This window comes from Perca fluviatilis, chromosome 20, assembly GCF_010015445.1.
Source record: "Perca fluviatilis chromosome 20, GENO_Pfluv_1.0, whole genome shotgun sequence".
NCBI lineage: Eukaryota > Metazoa > Chordata > Actinopteri > Perciformes > Percidae > Perca > Perca fluviatilis.
In genome coordinates this window covers 11,502,680-11,524,684 of record NC_053131.1, presented here as the reverse complement: position 1 = coordinate 11,524,684, position 22,005 = coordinate 11,502,680, and the positions used below count along the sequence as shown (strand labels likewise).

Below are 22,005 nucleotides of genomic sequence, written 5' to 3'. Positions count from 1 at the left end.
TGCATTTGATCTGTAGAGGGCTCTAACGTTACACTGGAGTCCTTTTGTCAGATTATGATGTCAATGTTGGGCATTTAAGATACTTCCCAATATTACTGTAATTTGTAATATACAGTACAGTATGTAAATATATAATTATTTATCAGTTGTTGAGCAGCACCTACCTGAGCACTCATGCATTCAAAAACCTTGACTTAATCTCAGCAGGTCCATTCTTCTTGGATACAGTGTGTGATTGGTACGTAGCTCATGATGTGATTATCCAATAGCAAATCGCCTCCTTGGTGCCTGCAGAATCTGCAGCTGTGCAATTCCTTTTAGAGACAGAAATAAAACAAAGGTAGATCAAACAAACTCCAGATTTTCAGTGGTTCTTTAAGCTTTATTTACATGCACCATCTTTGATACAGCCAAGATAGGAATTGGAATTACAACTGGCAATGTCAACTTGGGGTCTTCTTTTTTTGTAGGAGCAATAGGAAGAAATGGAGTTGGAATATTGGCAGTGAGAGATCCTCAAGAGAACTGTAGAAATAAAAAATTAAGCTTCAAGTCAGTATGAAATCATCCATTTGGGGCTATGAAAATTATATTTGGAAGCACAGCTGTGCAGGATTTAGTTTTTGTGAATCCAAATAAAACTAAGCAAATGGGATTCCATATTTCGGTGAAATTAATGTCAGTTAAATTCAAAAGGGTGTAACATTTAGATGTTTTCTATGACTCTAAAAGAAGGACCCCATTTCAGGCATCATTTGCCATTTGTTGTCAGTCCTCAAACAATACCTGATTGAGGTGGTCAAAATGTTGAACAAACCATTAAAACAAAAGTGCTTTTACACATCTCTACCACACATCTTATGAAAAAGCACTAAATAAGCAAAATGTGGAAAATAAAATAAATACAATTTCAATTAACAAGAAGACAAGTGAAAGTTGACAGTTTCCAGCTGATAAAAAGGTTCATCCGGCTGTTCCTACAAAAACTGTGCTGATATCGATGTTTTTTTGTTGCCCTTATGTCACTGGTTCTTAACATTTATACACTGTATATCCTCCTATTTCCACTTAATTAAATGCAGAAATATTTTGGCAATATTTAAAATACTGTGGTCGTTTCTTTCTCAAATGGCAAAAATGTCTCTAAGATACTACACAAACTCGTCTCACAGGGTTGGAAACACTATTTGAGCCAGCACCTGCTATAGTGCTGATAACAAAGGGGAGGCTACTAATGCCTCTCCATCTGCAGCCACTCCCTGCTATCTTCTCATTTATAGCACCAAGAACTCCTTCAAATTAACAAACACCAGAATATTGTAGTTGAGTGCTGTGGAGGCTCTAAGTGTGGTTATTTTAATCCAAATAGTCCTACGTGTTTGCTAATGTAAATGGTGTCAACCAGAGCTAAATCATGTTTCTTGCTAAACACGGTCCTTAACTGTGTGTACTTAGCAGTACTTCCAATATTGCAGTAGGTGGAAGAGGAGGGAAAGATGGTGAAAAGGAATTTGCAGCAGAAACACCATACTATCAAGACTTCAGTAATGCACCTTTTTTAGAAGGAACAGATTTCACAGTAATGTCACTAAAATCACAGGGTAAAATTTGCTAAATAAAAATAAGACATCATACAAAAACCACACAATGTAGATCAGTTCACATCTTGATAACATATTAACCTCTACAGATTGATATTTGGTGCGTGACTGAATCATTGGGGGGAAAAAAAAAAAAAAAAAAAAAATCTTTATATATATTTGTTTTTAAATCCTTTAGTCCATTTAAGCTACGTCTCTAAGAAACTTAAAGGGAAAAAAAAAAAAAAAAATTTTATTAAAAAAAATAATATGAAAGGGTGTGAAAGAGGAGAGAAAGCAGGGTGAAAACATAATTCATCTTCAGTTTCAGGTACCACTTTGTGATACTGCATGGATGATTCCCTGAGACTAACACGAGTTGATGCTTTTTTAACAAAATGTCCTGTACTTCCATTCCAGTCAATGTTGTTGTTCCCACCGCCCAGGCATTGATCTTTTTAAAGAATTTTTTTCTCCTCTGTGAAGACACCATTGTGTGTCTCAGACACTTAAAATACAGTACCGAACTTAATGCCTCACATTGAAAATAATGGAGAAAAAACATACTACATGAATACACGTTTACGTAGTTTCTTCCCTATAGTTGCACAACGCAGGACAATGAACCCCAATTTACATTTCCCCTACCAATGCTGAGCTCTGACAGAGCCTCTCAGCTTGGGACCCAGCTGTGAGGGGAGGTCTGTTTCGAACTGGAGAAGCTTCCTGAATTCCTGTTGCCGTTCTGGGCGGAGGTGAGGCGAGAGTCGAAGCTCAGGTCCAGGCAGTCTGCTTCCATCAGTTCATTGCCGATGGATCCCATGTCAGACTCAAGACTGCTGTTGAACAAATCCAGATCCAGCTCAGCGGAAAAGCGGTCCTGGACGGACAAACCAGAGCCGAGCTGCATGGAGGCGTTCTTGCCGGGAGACCTCAGGTGGGGCTGCTTTGCGTCGGGGTGGCCCGCGTCTTTGTCAGAGGTCGACAAGCCAGCTTGCCAACCAGGCACTGAAGAGCTTTGGGCCTCACCCACGCTGGTGTGGTTCACCAACATGGGGTCTTTGCGCAGCAGCATGGCATTTCGGCGGGAGTTCTGCAGGGCAATGGCGGTGCTGGCCTGCGACATCAGCGGGTCGGACTGGGTGAGCATGACGTTGCTGGGGCTGTGGGAGTCCAGGCTGAGCAGATCCTGCAGGGTCTGGTGGTCGTCGAAGTGCGAGATGCAGGAGAAGGTGGTCTGCTTGTTCTCCTGGATGGTCTGCATGGGCGACTGGCGCAGGCTTGTGATGGAAGGCGGGCTAAAAAGAGGGTTAGGCCCGTAGCTGCCAGAGGGGCTGCCCAGACTGCTTCCTGAGCAGCTGAAGGTAAACACTGAGCTCCCCTGACCATTGGCTCCGTTGTCTTCCTCTCCAGGAGGAGGTTGCTGGGATGCCGTCAGGCTGATATTGTCTAAAAGGTCGTCCATCAGGTTGTCAGAGAGCCCGTCGTTGAGGTTCATGGTACCTGCCAGGTCAGAGAGCCCCGTGGGCCCCGTGGATGGGGACATGCTGCTGGGGCTGGAGTACAGCATGGGGGAGAGGGGCAAGTCATCATCGGGCACCTCGTCCAGCTCCAGGTTGGCCAGGATCGGGGACAGACGACCGCTGAGCGTGCTGGCGTTGGAATTGGTCCGAGAGCGAAAGTCTGTCCAGGCGTCCAACTCGTCGCTGCTGCGGGAGGTGGGACTTCCTGTCCATTTGGAGAGACTGGAGGAGCTCTCAGAGCTGCCATCTTGGGCTGCCTGCAGCGAGGCTTTCTTCTTGGTGGCACGTCCCCGGGCTCCTTTGATGTACTTGCTGTTATCCATCGATACGGCTCGTCGTCTGGGAGCTTTGCCTCCTTTCCCTCCTTCTGGGTTGACCATCCACCAGGAGCTTTTCCCCGTTCCTTCATTCTGGACTTTCACAAAACGACTATGGAGGGACAGATTGTGTCGGATGGAATTCTAAAATAAAAACAAGTGAAAAACAATTAAATGTTTAGTGAGTCAAATTCCTTCGGTGCCTAAACATACTTCAAAATAAAGCTAACTTTGATGTAATTATACATTGCTTAAAAAAAAATAAAAAATAAAAGCTGAACAATCAGAGCCTTCTGGTGTTTAGACAGTGTGAGCACTAATTGTACCTACTCACTTTAGTTTTCTCTGAAAAATACCTATCTTGGGAGTTTGTTTAAAAACCCCAACCAGAATTTAAAAAATAACTTTGAGAGTACAACATCATTATTAAAATAGAAAGAATGAAGAAAACTACAAAAAAAAATTGTAAAAATGTTAAGGGAATTATAATTATAAAAGGAAATTTCCTTCAAGATATTACTGGCGTTTCTGTGGAGCCGTAGGTCAGTAGGTCTAAATAGTAAGTGGAAAATATTTTGGAGGTCTCAAGAAAGATTTGGGCATTGCCAAAAATTGAGGCACAGAGACACAAACTCAAGTATTTTGGGAGATTTCTCTAAATTTAACTTTCTTCATGTGCAAGACTGGATATTGTAAAATCTTCAGGCGTCTTTAAACCACTCAAATGAAACGGTCAGCAAAGGAAAACCACTCTTTGTTTGAACTGCTCACAACCGTCATGTAGGCAGTACTTTATTTTAAGGGGTCACAAAGCAAAAACGGTTGACAACCACTGCACTCGAGGTAGAAAATTAAGACTTTCACCATGCAACATCCAATACTGTAGGCTTCCTATAAAAGAAAAGTCAAGGTTTTTGACACTAAACTAACTAAATATTTACAGCAAAGTACTGTGAACAATACTGCCGAAACACCTCACACTGTGACCCATTTCTGGCTGCACATAAATGTCTACAGGATTTCCCTGGAGATGTTCCCGAACATGTACAAAATTAAACAGCTGTAGCCTAGGGCCACGGTAACTGGGAGAGGGTCCAGCATAATTCTCTTAAGCTCAAATTCACTTGAGTAAACCGAAGTCCTATTTAAATCCATCTCTCAGAAGATTAAACTAATCAAACACTAAAGAAGCTCAACGCTTACAAACTACAGCTGCACAACCCTAGCCGTGACCTTTACCATATGGATTCTATGAAAAAGGCAGCTGTGAGGGAAGTTGCTCTCCAGCTTTGGTGATGACTGAGATCCCAAACGAGCGTTGGCCACAGTTTTCCTCTGAATGCATTGAGCCAATGACCCACTGACATCAAACTTCCAGCAAAGCCCTCGCTTCAAGCCAATTAAAGATTAGGTCAACTGGCAAACACTTTCATTACTTACAACAACAAAGCTCACGTGACTCTCAGAAACTACACTTCAGGCACCTCTTCGCTCTTTTCTTTCTCATTTCCACCCACCATAAGTTCGCTGGAAAGGTTGGCGACTTTTGCTGATCACTGAGAATTACCAATGATCTCCTAATTAGGTTAAAGTGCTGACTTAAAAGAATTACGCTGATGGGTTTCTCGGTTTTTCTTCCTATGAACAAAAAAGAAAAGACCTAAATCAACAGTCCATTTCTCAATACTTTCTGACTTCCCTACGCTGTGGCACTCAGCCCCAAGAACATTCGTTCCTACTGAAAACGTAAATCTTTAAAGAAATACTTTGATATTTTGGAAAATACTCGAGAGTTCGATGAGAAGATTAATACCTCTCATGTCTGTACCGTAAATATAAAACTGCGGCCAGCAGCCAATTAGCTTATCATTCTGGCTAGCACAAAGACCAGAAAGTTTGAAACTGCTATCCTGGCTTTGTCCAGCACCTCAAAAGCTCACTTAACAATGTGTTGTATCTCATGTCTTTAATCCATACAAAAACAAAAGTAGAAAAACCTGTGTTAACTATGTTACCTGTGTTAGGGTTTGCTCAGGTGACCATTAGAATAAAAGACCCACGCATGCTTTTGCCTATTTATGCTCTAATACTTTGACTCTCAATTCCTCTAAATTGTATAAATGTGCTTCGTCAGATAACGTATGAACTGAAACCATGAGAATATCTTTTTTTTCAGTTAGGGATGTACAGATCTCTCATGTTTTCCTTCTCAATACAGATCCCTAAAAATAGCTAAACTCAGGGTGTCGGTCAATTAAGAGCCAAAACGATTAGATGATTAATCGATTAGTCGTTCGACAAGAAAATAAGGGCCAATTATCTTACTGGTTAATTGTTTTTAAGTCGTTTTAAGCTAAATGACATCCCTAGTTATAGTAAATTGTGAATATTTGCTGCTTTCTTGATTTATATTGTTAAACTGAATATCTTTGGGTTTTAGAGACTGTTGGTGACGTTTGACTCAAAGAAACCGAAACTGACATTTTTCACAAGGTTTTGCCATTTAATAGACTAAACAGGATAACAAGACAATAATTGTGTGGTTAATTGATAATGAAAGTAACTGATCCAGCAGACTGGAGTGATGCATCCTTATGTTCAGCAGGATTTGAGTAATGACAAGTTCTAACTAATTAAAATGAAAAAGAGTATTTTTATTGTTTAGATGTTTTTTTTCCTGAAGAACTGCCACGCATATCTAATATCACAGTTGTCAACTGAGCCTAAACAGCGTTAGTCTGTAAATGGACTAGAGTGGACACAATAAAAGCAACACCTGTCCTGTTCGGTCTAATGCAACCCAATACAACAGCCCTGCATTATATAAACAAACCTTTGTGACACTTTGATTCTGGTTGAGCCTGTCAGCGAGATTTTGATTGAACTCTGTGGTCATTTATGAGGCCTTAATTGTACTATAGCAGGTGGATAAAATAGCAGCTACACTTTGCCACATAACAGTACAATAAAACATAATCCACAACCTCAAAACATGTCCAAGGACCTCAATTCTACACTTTTTTAATGCAACTAAATATGTTATAGGCTACACAAAGGCAGTTATTTATTACAAAGCTGTTCAATTTGAAAGTTATGCTATACAGGTGATGCTTGTATTGCGTCTACCTCTTGTATACAGGTAGTTAAGGTTTGCTGCGATATAAAATAAACCGTAATCCTGGACTATGTGTGTAAAAGACAACATTCCTGTTATATTCTGCAGGATTTCTTGCAGAATATATAGGGTTATGCGCAGCACCCAAGCCGTTTTGGGTACCACCTAAGCCAAATAAAAGTAACTAAATTACTTTTCTCAGATCCAATGATTGTAGTTGGACCCAGTGGACTTCTTTAGAAAGTTTTGTCTTTAAGCTTTTTGAGTGTTATCTGCTCTCGCTTTTCCACTGTTTTAGAAACAGATATGGTAATAATAATGGCCCAAAATGATGTAAAATTGCATTTTGGGCCCCTAATACCCCACGCCAAATACATGCACCTTAGTCTTTCACAAACCTAGGGAAAACACTGTATTCTGGATAGTAAAACAGCCTGTGCCATTAGGCCTGCTTCTTAAAAAGAAATATCTAATGGATGTTATTGTATCTTTAAAGCTCCAGAGATGAGATACATTTTCTGAATGCTGCACAGGTAGATACGGTAGAAGCCATACAGCGTTTAAAAGAAAAATCACAAAGAACAACTCCTGCCTGCCCCTCCCCCATGCAGTCAGAGCAGCTCTGCAGCACCCAGTGAGCAAAGCCTCGTTCTGAGCGGGGAACTGGAGCTATGCCAGTTTAGCCAGAGCCAGATCCAGAGAGAAACACTGAGCTTCTCTCACACTGCTACACATTGACCTACATAATTTATGGTCAGCTGATTGATTCTTGTGCCCCAGGCCACGTGAAAAAGACAGTGTGGCACACAGCGGGGGTCGAGCCTCTGGCTGCTCATCTGTATAGGAGTGGAGTATTTTGTTTGGCTTCGTTAGGGAATTTAACCTCATGTTGGAGCTGCACACAAAGGCTGTCATTGAGTCTGGTGTAGAGGAGTGTGACAGGTCTGGATTTACAACCCCTCAGTCCCACCCTCAACATGCTTTGCACATACAGATGACCAACCTTAAACTGATTGCTGAATGTCACACTGATACAAAAGCATCTTCCATGAAATGCTGATGTCAGCACTTCTGAAACCCTAGCATTACTCTGCGAGGTAAATATCTGCCTGCAGGCCCCTGAACGCAAACAAGCATCCAAAACATGAATGAAAACAGCCCGCCACTAATCTTAAATATTAACTACCAGCTGATTCTGTGCAGATTAATCAGTTATTAGCATCAACACACTGCTCAGATGTTATACTCCAATTAATTCCCATCAACATGTCACGTCATGATGATGATGATGAGCTTTAAAGAACAATCTTGACCGTTACTGTATTTCCTCCATTAAGAAACTCCCTGGAAATCAGACTGCATCCCAAATCCCACAGTTAGGTTGGATTACAAACCTATTTCCAGAGTTTCTCTAACACACCCCCTTCTCTACCACCATCTAAATCCTGCAAAGCTCAAAGCTTTCATCAGACTTGATTCCATGACAGATGAATTGGTTTTCCAGGCCGAACTAATCCTTAAAATCAAACAGAGGCAGGGCCCCGCGGGAGCTTGTAAGAAGCCCCTGTGTGTGCTGCAGTGTGAGAAGTTTGTCTGAAAGTGAAATTGACTTTGCATTCCCTGTTTTAAATCTCGACTTTCATAACTCACTACCTTGTTTACTGGATTAGTGTGTTCTCTGAATTGGTTTTAGGTGCAGAACTAATCGTGTGCATTTTGATGCCCACACCATTACAACTGTACCCTATACTGGCAGCAACTTGGGTCATTTTACACCATGTGCTTGTCAGGCAGTCACAGATTTCCCAACTCCCTGCTGATTATTTACTCTGACACCCAAATATGCCTTATAATAAACCTAAAACCACCCTAAAGGCTATATGCTGGTTTCTGAAAATAACCTGTTTGCAGACTCCTTTTTTCCTCCTCCATCTCTAATTCTATCTAGGATGCTATCCTCATTAAGGACAGCTGTGTGCCTTATATGACCACAGTATGGAGAACTTTATGATGACAGGAAGCACCAACATGTCACTGCTCACCTTCCAGCCAGCAGAGCTATTGCTGTCGCCTTTGTCCTTGAAATATGGCACAGACCTCACCATCCAGTCATAAATTTGGGACAAGGTGAGCCTTTTCTCGGGGGAGCTCTCGATGGCTTGGGTAATGAGGTCTGCATAGGAGTAGTTGCCCCAGGCGTTCCTGCGGGCGGAGGACTTCCTCAGCTGCTGGGAGGCAGAGCCGCCCAGAGCCGAGGTGGGGGTCTGCGCCGAGGAAGGCGAGCCATCGGCGGCCTCCTCCTTGCAGGGGCCGCGCTGGACCTCCACAGGCTCGGAGACGGAGCTGCTGCTCGGCACACGGGATTTGAGAACACCGACGCTGGCTTTCTGAGCATCGCCGCTTTCCGCGCTGCTGCCACCCTCGTCATCTTCTTCAGGGATTACGTCAGTGTCATTTGTTCCGGGCTTGTCCGCACCAGACTCCGGACGGGGCAGTGGCCAAGTGCAGGACCGTGGCCGCTTCTGGGGCTCGAAATCCGGATCTATCTCAACGTTTAAGGGGGACTCGTTGCCGTTGCGCGGCGCTTCAGCCATGTTAATCGCAATATCTCGGTCGCTGCACAAAGGGTTATAAAATCACTCAGCTCGCATTCCATCAATGTTTGTGTGCAGGCTTCAGAGACAGTTTATTTACTAATGCACGGTATGCAAATGTCCAGCCTGCAGCCCAGTCCCAGCACGTGTCTGTCTGTCCCGCAAGGCGTCTATCCGCAGCACACAAAGCTGATCGGACTGACCAGCATTAACAAAACATTGCCTTTTCTCGTGCACAGCCCACACCCTGGCCAACATACAACATGGTAATTTGTCGAAATGTGGGGTTAACGATAGGAAGAGTCGGCGAAGTCTTTAGAGGAAATCCAAACGGCGTTCCTTTACAAGCGCCCGCGTCCTGCGCCGCGATCCAGCGACGTGCATGCCAATTAAAAATGTAAATGACTACACCTAACGCCACCACATCAGCTGTATCAGTCCATACACAGCTGCCATCTTGACCATTTCCTTTCCCCAAGTTCTTTATCACCCGTGCAGAGAGCTGCCATTCGCCTGTGCAGCGCGCTGCTGTCCAGATACCATCAAGGCGGATTGCTTTCTCAAGGCCCTGCAGCTTTCTTTACAAAAAGGGAGCTACTGGAGAAATGTGGCACGGCTTAAATCCGCCCTCTCAAGAGCTAAAAAAAAACAAAAAAAAAACAAAGATGCATTCTGGCTGTACATCTCTGGCATCTTGAACAAGCCAGCACGGTGTCCCCGCGCGCCAGCAGTCTGCAGACACACTTCATTTAAGCTGCTGCTGCTGCTGCCGTGGTTGCTGCAAACCCTCCGAGTCCAAGGGAAGGAAAACCTCACGATCCTGCCCCCTGGACTTGCACTGAAATTAAAGTGACAGTATATGGAGATGTCCACAGGCCAGTGACATCACTGGGTGCACCTTTTTATATGACCACCTTAGGATTTTAAGAAGAGAGTATACTCCAAAAATACTACTGAAGCTAAAGCTGTCTACTGTTATTCGACTTAGATATTACATTATTGAAGTAGAAGTAACAATAATCACTTACCTCTTTGTTGAAAACCACTTAGAACAAGATTTTTGCAACATTAGTTTCAAGTCTAGAAAATGAACACTGCTGCAAGATTCAAGTTGAAACCAAGACCACAACTAGGATGTTAGAAATACTGAGGACATTCAATTTTCATAACAAAATCTCTAAAAATGTTTCAAGTATTTTTCTATCACATTTGTCTCCCACTAAAGTGCTTCCCACATTGCTAGGAGTAAAATTACAGTGGATAAATACTGAATCTTATATATGTATTTATTCGTTTGTTGTCAAAGTAGTCAAATCTTTAGAATACTTGCATCTAAACATACTTAAATCCTACTTCAAATTACCCACCTTGTGATACTTTTTTTAAATGATGGGGTGTATACTGTATACTCCAACCGGGCTGCTAAAACCACAAATTCGCACAAAAAAATACACATAACATGACTTCAGTGCACTCAGTGGTAATGAAAATGGTTTTGTCAGTTGCTAATTCGTACAAATTGTTATGCTTTGTTCATTATAATGTAGAACCCAAATGAACCATTCATTCATTCGTTCATGGTAGCTACTACCCTGGTTGCAACAAAAAATAACTGTAGATACTGTACCTTTTAAAATAATGTAAAAATAAAAATGGTCAAAAGTTGTAAACTGCAAACTATAAATTTCATTTTCTTACATGTCTTAAAGACCTGAAGACTTTACATTCTACAATTACATACGTATCACAAATGTGAAGGTGGATACTGATGTTTTTTTAAACAAAAGATTTGAATGTTTTTTCCCTAAAAATATGTCAAATTTAAAAAAACTATTTGGGCCATCCTGGACTATGCATCTGCCCATTGCACACAGTGCTTAAACTACTTAAACAGTTATTTTGTATATATTAGTCTCCGTTTCTATATTTATTGTCAATTCTTATTCATGTTTAATATGTTTGTTAGTGTATGTATGTATGTATGCACCAATCACCAAGGCAAATTCCACGTAGGGTAACTACTGTGGCAATAATCTCCTTTCTGATTCTGAATCATTAAAATTGACTTGACCAAACAGATGTAATGTAGCGGTTAACCTCACTGACACAGAAATGCAAGTTAAAAAACATAATTTAAACGAATGTAATTCACAGTTGAAGGCAGTTAATGAATTTATGAAACAGCTTTACAAAAGGTCTTAAGATTTAGTTTCTGCACAAAATAACAGTTTAAATACCACCAACTGTCCTAATAACACTTTTTTTGAGATACACTTTGAAGCTCGTTCTCACTTATGCTTCCCACACTGCTCCTTTGTTTTTTAAGGCAGTGTGTATAACGGAGTGTTTTAAATAAAGAAAAGATTCATGTAAAAAGGCAAACAGTTCAACCTTAACCAACTCCAACACTTGAACCATTGTTTGTTTCCTTTATGAAGATATATGGATACATATATTATATAATATAGTGCACTGGAAGTAATATGTCAACCACAAAAACATCCTGTGATCCATGTTTCCGTTTTTTTCCGCCAAATGAAGATACTTTTAAATGGAGACAAATATTATTGTTCAGAGCATCTCCGAGACAAACATTTCACAAGCACCATCCACATAAATCAGAAATAAACACAGCTTTAAATCTCTGAATTAATCTGCTGCCACTGTATTTAGGCTTGCATTAGAATCATAAACAACTCATTGAGATGCATTATATTTTCAAAAGAGACACGATTTAAAGGCCCCTAAATCTTCATAAAAGTCCTTTGGGCCTCATAAAAGCCGTCCAGCTCTTTCCCACAGATTAATAAAAGTAAATACAGTTGGACCACTATATAATATAGAGTTAAAAGCAATATGACACCCTAAAGTTAATCTTAAAAATGATGTGTAAAGTGCAATGTCACAAGAAAGTCATGAAAGGCTTTAAGATTTCAATAAATATTCCCTGTACAGCATTTGCACACAAACTGTTGAGCAGTCCAACTGGGTTTGTGTCGGATAAGAGGAGTAGGAGTAGTGTTCAGTCTGGGCCGTTTTTTGGCAGAGAAGAGTACAGTTTGTGAAGTATATGGAGGTTGTGTAATATGGTCCACTTTTAAAAATGTTACACCTGTGATTTAGTGCTTCTGTCACCTTCCAACCAATATTCTTCTGTCTGCATCTCTGTGAGGCGAGACACTGTCCTCTGGAAGGCAAACATTTCCTCCTCTCCACTGAAGATGGACAGACTGCTGGCTTCATCCTGTTAAAAATCACATCAAATCAAAAATTTAAATCGTTTAGGGAAACTCGGGATGCTAAGTCCTAATGGTAATGTGATGTGCACTTAAAAACGTAAAAATACGGGCAACAAACAAATGGCTTCACATTTGCTCAAATTCAACAGAAAAATCACCGTGTGCTGCAGTCATGACACAAATCTGTATTCATTACATTTTAAATCTTTAGAGTGTACTAAAGAGATCTCAGATGATCTCTTAATATCTTTAAACCTTTAGTCTTTTAGTCTACACAAATCTTCCCTTTATTGCACTCAGGTTTGTATGCACACATACTTTTTATACATTTTATCTGAGGTTTAGTTATTTTATATTCTGATCCTGAGAAAACAACATCTCTTTTTATAGATAAGATATCCTCAAAAACTTGTTAAGAGATTTCAATGACATTTGGTGGTAAGGAAAATCTGTGGAACCATGCAATTTATTTAACATTGAGAGACAAGGCATTTCTCTCTTTTTTTTTTTTTTGGTACTAACTTTAAAAAATCTGATCCACGTATCCCCGGATTTATCAATATGTATATTATGCCAATCCAAATTTAGATGCAATTTAAAAATTACAGATATCGGTTTCTATTATTAAAGTAAGGCACTTTAGAGGGTTAGGGATTCTTGGCAAAGGGAAAGCACTTAGTTGATTGAAAAAAATAATAAAAAAAAGTTAAAAAAGGTGGTAAAGATGATTTTGCAGTGCATGCAACAAAGAGGACCGACTAACATTCAGTGGTGTGTTTTGAGCTCCATTCACTGACAGCCGACAGCCTGAGCCAGTTTAATCATCTACTTAACGACTGAAAGTACACACCAAACATTAAAACGTGGTTTAGCTGTGAAAACACAGTCAGAGCTCCTCTCACCCTTTTCAGCCCCAGGTCGTCCATCAGAATGTGGCTCTCATCGTGACCGTGATCACCGTTGTGTACAAACATATCATCCAGTGGATGATCTGCAAGAATCACCACCCGCACCTGAAACAAGACAAAAGCATTATAAAAATCTCAAACAAATAGCTAAGATTTGGTGTTTTAGGGAAGGTCAAGTGGGCATGCAAATAGCAGCAGTGTACCTTGTGGTCGTAGAAGGAGTCCACGAGCGTGATGAGTCGCCTGGCTTGAGTTTTCTTGTTCAGCGTCAGCAGAGGAATGTGTCGAATGAAGACGGTGTCAAACAGCCGGGATAACTCCAGGTAGTCACTGGCCCCTAAAGGCTGAAACATTTACATTCAAACACTGGGCATCACAATAATATGGCTTGTATCTAATAAGCCTAATTATTGGCCAGCACGCCGGTTTAAGTTTCTGTACAATTTCTATTTCCTGCGTTTTAATAAAACCACACTTTGTCTGAAAATGCTTGTTTACTAGAAACCTGTGACTTTATGACTTTGTTTTTTCCCCCCCATTTCTTTAGATTGCTTCAGCCAACACAGGGCCACTTGTGAGTCAATCATTTAAAAACAGGTAACAACCAATAACGGTTCAAACCGGTTGAACTTGATTTTAAATTCTGGTAGAGTTCCCAGTGTTTCAGAAGGAACCAAATAGGCTGAGGCTGAAAGAAATACAGGGAAGGGTGTAATGTATAAAGTGAGACAATAAATCTTGATTTTTCTATTTGGTGCAACGGCGAAGATTTGCCGTTTTAATATTTCAATCAACATTATCATGATAGAGCTTCAGTATAGAGTATGTGATAGTGTCATACTGTGTGGGCTTTTGACTCTGAAGGGTACAGTACAAAGATTTTTCAAGGCAACATCAGATTTTACGGCTTTATAAGGACATTATAGCAGAATTGTGTCAACCGTATGTAGAAATCCAGTTATAATGCAAACCTATTTTCTTGCACATTTGTAAATTTCCACCATCAATCTGAAATTCCGGGGAAAACAAAGAAAGACCGGACTGCTGCAAATGGTTTGTCCCTTATGAACTCTGCTTAGATATCCTCATATGTTGGAGGGCAATGTAGTTTTTGCTGGACATTCAATACAACAACAACATGCAGACAACTGAGTACCACTGTTCACCAACATTGTGAGCAAAAACCTGATTTGTGTGATAAAGAATGCAAAATAATGTGACAAACCAACGTGTTTTTTTGAGTGTATCTGCACTGTAAGACGCCAAAAGTCAAGACAGATGCACAGGAGTTTTGCCACAGTTATGTCATCCTATCCATCACGCAACATGTATCTAAAAAGTCAGAGAGACTTACTCTATCACACAGCTCCTCAAACGTGCAGTCCGCAATGGTCCCACATGCTTTGTTCAGACGGACTTTCCTGTTGTTAACATTCAAAACTCTTGGCCGTGTTACTGTGGGGGAAAACAGTATGTAAGGACACCATGTGATCTGAAAGACTGCTGAAAACCACATTACATTTCAGCTGCAGAATTAAGTCAGATGTCCACTTACTGTCATTTTGCTTAAAAGCCAGCTCATCAAACATCTGGTCTAGTGTCGCTTCTACATCAGGCTCACTGGAGCTGCAGTAAATGCAACATTAATACACAACACATGCATACAACAGATCAAAATATGGCTTGCAATGACTGATTGTTTCACTTTCTGGATTTCTTACAGGAAGTATAGTTTCCCTGCAGAGGGTCTGTTCCTTCTGCGGTAATCTATCCCAGAATCCAGGCGAAGAGTTTGGCAATATTTCTGTATGTGAGAGACAAACGATTGACAACAGGTGCTTTTAAAATAAAAAGAAGAAATCGTATATATATATATATATATATATATATATATATATATATATATACACACACACACACACACATCTCCTTTCTTACCTGCAACACAGCGATAAACGGCACGAAGTTTACTCTCTGCAGCCCGTTTTTATATAAGTCTGAGGGGAAAGAGTGGGCCATGAGTTGTTTTTACAATGTTCCTATTTACACTTAAAAAGTACAGGGACTTTTAAAGTCATGTTCGCCTAATGTTGTATCGATGCTGCCGTCAATCTGGAATGTCCCGTAAGGGGATTTTGTATGTTGTTGCTAGGTTATTAAAACACAAGCATTGATGCAATGGTGTGTAGGAAGGCCCACTGTACTGTATATGTTATATTTAAATCATAAAGGTTTAACTGAATTCAATCAAAGTTGTGTTTACATCAAAAGGAATCTGGATGCACACTTGTAGTCTGAGGCACCACAGAAAAGTGGTTTTGACATACTGACTTAAAAAAAAAAAAATGTGATTCTCAATTCTTAATTGGTAAAACTGTGACCAAAATCCTACTTTGACACCGTGAGTTACAGGTTGTAGATCAAGGACATAAAACGTCGACATCAGTTGTGTTCAAGTCAAGCAGCGAGAAAAGTTTCTGATGGCATTTAGGCAGACAAAAGAAATGTTCAGGATGTGTTGTTACTGACCTTCAGGGGGACGATTGGAAGTGGCCACAACAACCACACCCTTCAGAAACAGATTCTCAAAGAGCTGCTTGAGAATCATGGCATCAGCGATATCAGTGACCTAAAATGTGTGTTACAGGTAAATTAACTTTTGGTAAAGCACTGGAACAACACGGTTTAGGTTAGAGGTTATACATGGTATATGTGGTATGCAGGAACGTTAGAAAACACAATTACCTGGAACTCATCAAAGCACAGAAGACAAGCCTCCTCACTGATCTCCTCAGCAACTGGAGCAATGGGGTCGTAGGATTTGGCCATTCTCCCTGCTTCTCTCTTTGGCATGCTCCGTTTCAGCCGATGGATCCCTAAAGACCAACAATAACAAAAAGAGCAAGTAATGTGGCCAGGTTAGCTCAGTTGGTAGAGCAGGCGTATATATGTAGAGGTTTACTCCACGACGCAGTGGCCACGGGTTTGACTCCGACCAGCGGCCCTTTGCTGCATGAGCAAGTAAAAGTTGTCTCATGAATGTATCTTTTCAATGTATCTTTTCAATACACTATTAATATAGAGTGGGAGCTATTGGCTATTTATGTTTTATAGTTTAGTCTAACTCAAGACTTTTACTGGATCCATTTAAAGTGCTTTGTCAGCAGCATACATACACACATATATACATACATATACACACATTATATATATATATATATATATATATATATATATATATATATATATATATATATATATATATATATATATATAATATATATATATATATAGCAGATATATATATATATATATTGGGTTAGCAAAACCCAAATGTGGTGGCTAAAACAGGAAATATAAGCTCAGTTCAGCAACCACAGCTCTGCGTTGTTCTACAGACTTTGAATAAAGCATGATGGGAAGTGTTCATTTCACACTAGTATTGAAATGAAAGCATGCCACTGAACAATAAAATGCAATACAACACGTTTTACCCCAACTGAAACAACACATTTAGATCCTCTTAGAATAAAATGCTGACAGTGCATAGGGCAGTATGAAGGCTTGCTTTTTTTCTCTTTTTCTTTTTAAGAAAGATTATATGTGAATATACCTAAAGCTGGTTCATATGGTTAAATACACCAGGCTGTTGCTGCCAGCTGGAATTAGAAAATAATTCTCACCGTTTGGCACAAATATATTAACAAAGATACACAGTGTCAGAGATGCAAATCACCGGGCTCAGAGCTGCTGATTCAGTGGGTTGTCTGTAACCACTGACATGTGATTAAATGAATTAAATGAATGATAAATGAAAAGGAGTAGGCCAGGACACAGAGGTCGCCCTTTGGTGGCATTACTTTTTAGACAACAACATTACTATATCTCAGGCTAGGCTGTGTAATAGAGGCAGGATGTCAGCTGGATTTGAATAAACTTTTACTACAGCTAAACGGTGACAAGAATGAAGAAATGCAACAGGGCGTGGGTGGAAAAGCCATTATTACCACAAGCTTACAAAAATACGAGACAAAGTTTATGTAAACCTGGTGTACTGACAATTTGGATGATGAAATGTATATCCTGGTGTGATTTCATCAACAACAACAAAAATGTTTCCGCTCATGTAGTTTCCCATTGCACCAAACAGCGCTTTGCAGTTGGGAGGACACCATCAATTTTTTCGATGCAGAACACCTCATCCACCTTGAACTCAATTCATTCATACATTCATTCATTTGCTCAAAGCTTAGATACTTATTTGCCCCCTAGTGGCTGTTAGAAGCAAAGAAAGTCAACTATGAACATTACATACCCCCCCACGCGCCCCCTCAAATGAACTGTAAATGGTGCTTCTCATCTCTGACAATGTGCATCTTTGAAACAAACACTTAGCATACTCACTTTTATGCACGTCCAACATGAAGCCGTGGAAATGAACCCTCTTTTTCTTTTCAGTCTCAACATATGAATAAAACATATCCATCACCATAGTTTTTCCTGTGCCTGAAAATAAGAGCACGCATGCAAGTGAGTTGAGGAAAAAACATTAACACAAAATGTCAGAGAAATATAATTTATATTTGTAACTCTGTAACTTTATATCTCTTACCAACATCACCGTAGATGTAGTAACCTTTTGGAGCAGTCGGTTTGGTGAATAACTGAAAGACAAAATCAGCGAACAGGTTCTGGTGTTACAAAATGATCCCAAAATAAATAAACGTCTGCAGTAGAATTGAATTAAAACACTTACCATCTTGAATTAATAAAGTCAATTACTTAAACAGGTGCAGGACTCATACCAAAGTAGGTGAGTTCAGTAAACCAACAAGTTTCAAGCTTTCAAGCAACAAAGAGAAGCAGTTGTTGCGGTCAGCAATAGAATCCTTTGTTCTCAGGCTCCCTCCAACAGTGCTCACGCAAAAATGTATAAAAAGAAAAACGCATATACTCAAGCAAAATGAGAATCTAAGACATAAACATGATTGTTGGCCTGTTATCAGGGAGTAAAATATATTTATACACAGATTACACAGACAAAAACAGGTAGTGAGATTAAGTAAAAGTTAAATAACATGGAAACGTAGTATAAGTCCCAGCAGAACAATAAGAACCTAAACTTGAGCACAACTTCCAAAGACCCCTTTTCCAAATATAGAGGCAGTATACAGGTAAATAAAGGGAAAACAATATAACGTGTCTTAGTAAGGTGTTTGTTTAGCTTCAGTTCTCATTGGCATAGATGGATGTATATGTCTTTATAATTCCACTCTACTATTCTATTCTCATTTAGTGTTTTAATGATGGTGGTAGAAAACAGGTTCATCAAAAAATGGTAACTAATTTTGCCTAAAAAGGTTTTGACGTGTAGCAGTAAACTAAGGCTAATGTTATTTTTATATCAGCATTAATAGACAAGTTAAGTATCACATAAGAAGCTGGGTCCAGACTGGTTTAATGATAGCCAGACACATTATTTTAAGAGGATGGAGGAATGAAGGGGTGTTGTCAATCCACGAGTGGGCTTGTGAGATGGCTAGGGTGGCGGCATTTGAAAAAATGTCATATAAACGGTTTCATGTTCAATGTTCATGTTTTGAATTGTATGTTGTTTAAAAAATAAAAAATAGTTAATTAATAAGTTAATAATTAAAACGATGAAAACATCAGCAATCATTGGGGTTCTCTCTCTCTCTCTCTCTCTACCTTGGAGAAGAAAGATCTCGGTGTGTTGCTGTATCCTCGGAGTGTTTTGTGGAGCTGGTCCAGCGTCTGCAGCACCGCTTTCTGGTGCTCATCCTCCCGCAGCGAGCCGTCTCTGATCAGCCCGTTGTAGTGATCCAGAGGGCTGCGAAACCCGGCGGTGCTTGCCCCGCTCTCCTCAACCGCCTGCTGGGCTTTCACCGAGCAACCTTTAATCACATTTTAAACAACGCAGATGAGCTAACTGGCTATTTTATATATTTGTGTATACTTTTTAGACCTTGCAATAATACGTTTCTGCTATGGACCAAAGGTTAGCAATAGCTAGTTTGACATCTGATAGAACCAGTGAAAACCACAAGGTAAGTTTGTACAGAAGGTTAGCTATTTCGGTTACACTTTACTTACATGAACGTGTCATAAACATTATAAACAAGTCCTAAACGTTTATGACATAACGCTTTTTTTTAGTAAGTGTCATTCGGTTTTTGTCATGACAAGTTATGGTTAGGGTTAAGGTTCATATGTGTCATGACTGGGTCATGACAGTGTCATGTGTTCATAACAGTGTCATGTCACTCTTATGTAGATACCTTCAAGTAAAGTATATGTCTAGTAATATCTGGTTAACTTTAAGAGAATGTAAACTACAGCAAAGTGTTATTAAAAGAAGAGCTATAGGTCGAGTTGTCGACATTAGCTTTACACCACCGGTCAAACTCTTTTAACACCATCAACACGAGTCACGACTCACCAAAAACTCGTCTCACCTCGTCTGCAGACCTCGGTCAAAGACTTGAGCAGCTTTCTGGAGGAATACCGTTTAGTCAAAAGACACCTAAAGCCCAGTAAAGCTGAGGGTGACATTTTTACAGACTGCGGTATGCACACCGCCATCTTGATTTCAAATGTTGTCAACGTAACTTTATTAGCAAACACATAACCAACAGAAGCGTGTATCGTAGTCGCCCAACAGGGGGCGAAGTTTCGTTCAGTCGTCCTTGGTTAAAATGATATTTGATGATAAGAATGATCATCATACAGTATTATGCTGCTATTTTATAAATATGTATATATTCATTTATATTTTATGATTGTATGATTAAGAAATGGGTTGCAATTGTGCTGATAAATTCAAAGCAACACTGTCAACAACAAAGCTATCATTTTGGTAGGTTTAGTTTTTTAATTATTATTAATTATTATTTTCTGAATATTTTTTGGTTTTAGACAAAACAAATCATTCAAAGATTTTAAACTTTGGGAACTGTTACAGACATTTTTTTTTTTTACTATTTCCTTATACGGAACAAAAAAAATAATTGATACAATAATTGATAAAAAAAAAAAATCATTAGATGAAGTCTTAATCCCAAACTTGCACAATACACACACTACACCTGATTTGGCATAATATAGATGTGTGACTGTACCCAAAAGTGTAGTAGCAAATACTGAAATATCCATCAAGAGGATGATTAATGTCCCAAGGTGTTAAGTTAAATTTAGAATATATACACCTGAGTCCAAGTCTTGAATTACCTAAAATGACCCTTTTGTGTTTCACGAGGCAGAAATAAGGACTGCAGAGAAACTGCAAATATGCAAATCACTGAAATGAAAACACAATGCTTACTGCTGAGCCCTCCCACTCTCTAACAAAAGAATATTAAAAGTCATATTAAAAAGGCAGTGACAGGGCATGCTGTATATCCATTAATAGAGAAGCATAAATGATTATTGTTATTGTGTTATATTATTCAGAGATGCAACCAATGATTATTATTATGGATAAACCTGACTGTCAAAAAATTGTGAAAAAAACAAGATATTTAATTTACAATGATAGAAAACAAAGAAAAGCAGCACACTATAACAGAGGCTGGAACCAGCGAATAGTTGGCAGTGTTTGCTAGAAAAATAACTTAAACATTGTTGCTAATGAATGTTACATCAATTCAAATAATAAATGAATCGACTAATTGTTTCAGCTCTAATATTGTTATCTGCTGTAATAGCAGATAACTGCAGTTTGAATAATATATCTGCAACTAACAACCATTTTCATTATCGATTAACCTGCCAATTATTTTTTTTCTATTAATAGCTTTGAATATAAATTAAAAAATTAGTGATACATCGGTTCAAGATTCATGTTTTTAAATGTCTTGTTTTGTTTTAGCAACACTCCGCAACCCAAATATGTTCAGTTCACTATTATGTATGACAAAGAAAAGCATCAAATCAGCTCGTTAGTGGTGGTCACAGCCACACAATTGAAGGTTTAAGTTACACACTTCAACATCACCACATGTTCAGTTATTTAAGTTGTAGTCACATTAAAGGTGCAATATGTAATATTGTGTGTAATACTGGCAGCTAGCGGTTAAAATAGTTACTGCAGTACAAATTCAAAATACTGGAGAGTCGTTTCCCCCGCCCCCTCCTGCCCAGACTCGAAGTTCACGGAGGTTGCCAGGCTGAGACCGCAGCATTCACAACAATGTTGCTAGACGCTTTCCTCACATAGCCAGACATTACTTCACAGCACAGCAGAGTAGCTAACGTTAGACGCTAGTCTCACATAGCCAGACATTACTCCACAGCACAGCGTAGCTAACGTTAGATTCTGGCTATATTGACAGTCATAAAAGCCCGTGCTCATTCGGGGCTCTGTAACCAACTGACAGACACACTTTTTCGGTTTAAAATTACAGTATGATTATGAACCGCTAAAAACACAACAACCTCACCGTCCTCTCCACACGCCAGTCAGGCACACTTCCTCGGCTTAGAATTACAATACGAAACGCTAAATATACCACTACCTTGCCGACGGAACACACTTCATTGGCTTAGAATTACGGCAACAATCGCTAAACACACTGCAAACTCACAGTCCTCTCTTTCCGATTTACAGCCCCCCTCTCGTGGTTTAAAATAACTCACCGTTGTCGGCTCCAGCCGCTGAAGAGGCTACATGCTCTAAACAGCCATGGGCTTGCCTGGTCCCCCGGTAACGT

General features: G+C 39.7%; 3 protein-coding genes across 4 annotated transcripts in view; all 3 read right to left on the bottom strand.

Annotated features, from left to right (window-relative positions):
- The window catches only part of si:ch73-242m19.1, a 37,608-nt gene extending 37,328 nt beyond the window's left edge, over positions 1-280 (bottom strand). Inside the window, exon 1 of the mRNA XM_039785501.1 lies at positions 165-280. The gene's annotated coding sequence lies outside the window, so the exon portion shown is untranslated. The remainder of the gene's footprint in view (positions 1-164) is intronic.
- foxo3a (forkhead box O3A) lies at positions 215-9,970 on the bottom strand. 2 transcript variants are annotated; one of them, XM_039785506.1, is made up of 3 exons: positions 8,578-9,970; positions 2,229-3,564; positions 215-314 (listed from the first exon to the last, which is right to left on the bottom strand). In XM_039785506.1, exons 1-2 carry the CDS (start codon positions 9,127-9,129, stop codon positions 2,254-2,256), a joined length of 1,863 nt encoding a protein of 620 aa, XP_039641440.1. In that variant the 5' UTR covers positions 9,130-9,970; the 3' UTR covers positions 215-314; positions 2,229-2,253. The 2 variants fall into 2 exon arrangements, with proteins under 2 accessions (XP_039641440.1, XP_039641439.1); XM_039785505.1 differs by lacking the exon at positions 215-314 and having other exon boundaries at positions 1,856-3,564.
- A 1,284-nt stretch (positions 9,971-11,254) lies between these two features.
- afg1la (AFG1 like ATPase a) lies at positions 11,255-19,906 on the bottom strand. Its single transcript, XM_039785507.1, has 13 exons — positions 19,753-19,906; positions 18,986-19,191; positions 17,889-17,940; positions 17,681-17,782; positions 16,022-16,152; positions 15,806-15,905; positions 15,215-15,273; positions 14,998-15,080; positions 14,832-14,902; positions 14,631-14,731; positions 13,480-13,620; positions 13,271-13,381; positions 11,255-12,373 (listed from the first exon to the last, which is right to left on the bottom strand). The coding sequence occupies exons 1-13, from the start codon at positions 19,877-19,879 to the stop codon at positions 12,236-12,238; spliced, it is 1,422 nt and encodes a 473-aa protein (XP_039641441.1). The 5' UTR covers positions 19,880-19,906; the 3' UTR covers positions 11,255-12,235.
- Between the last annotated feature and the right edge of the window lie 2,099 nt (positions 19,907-22,005).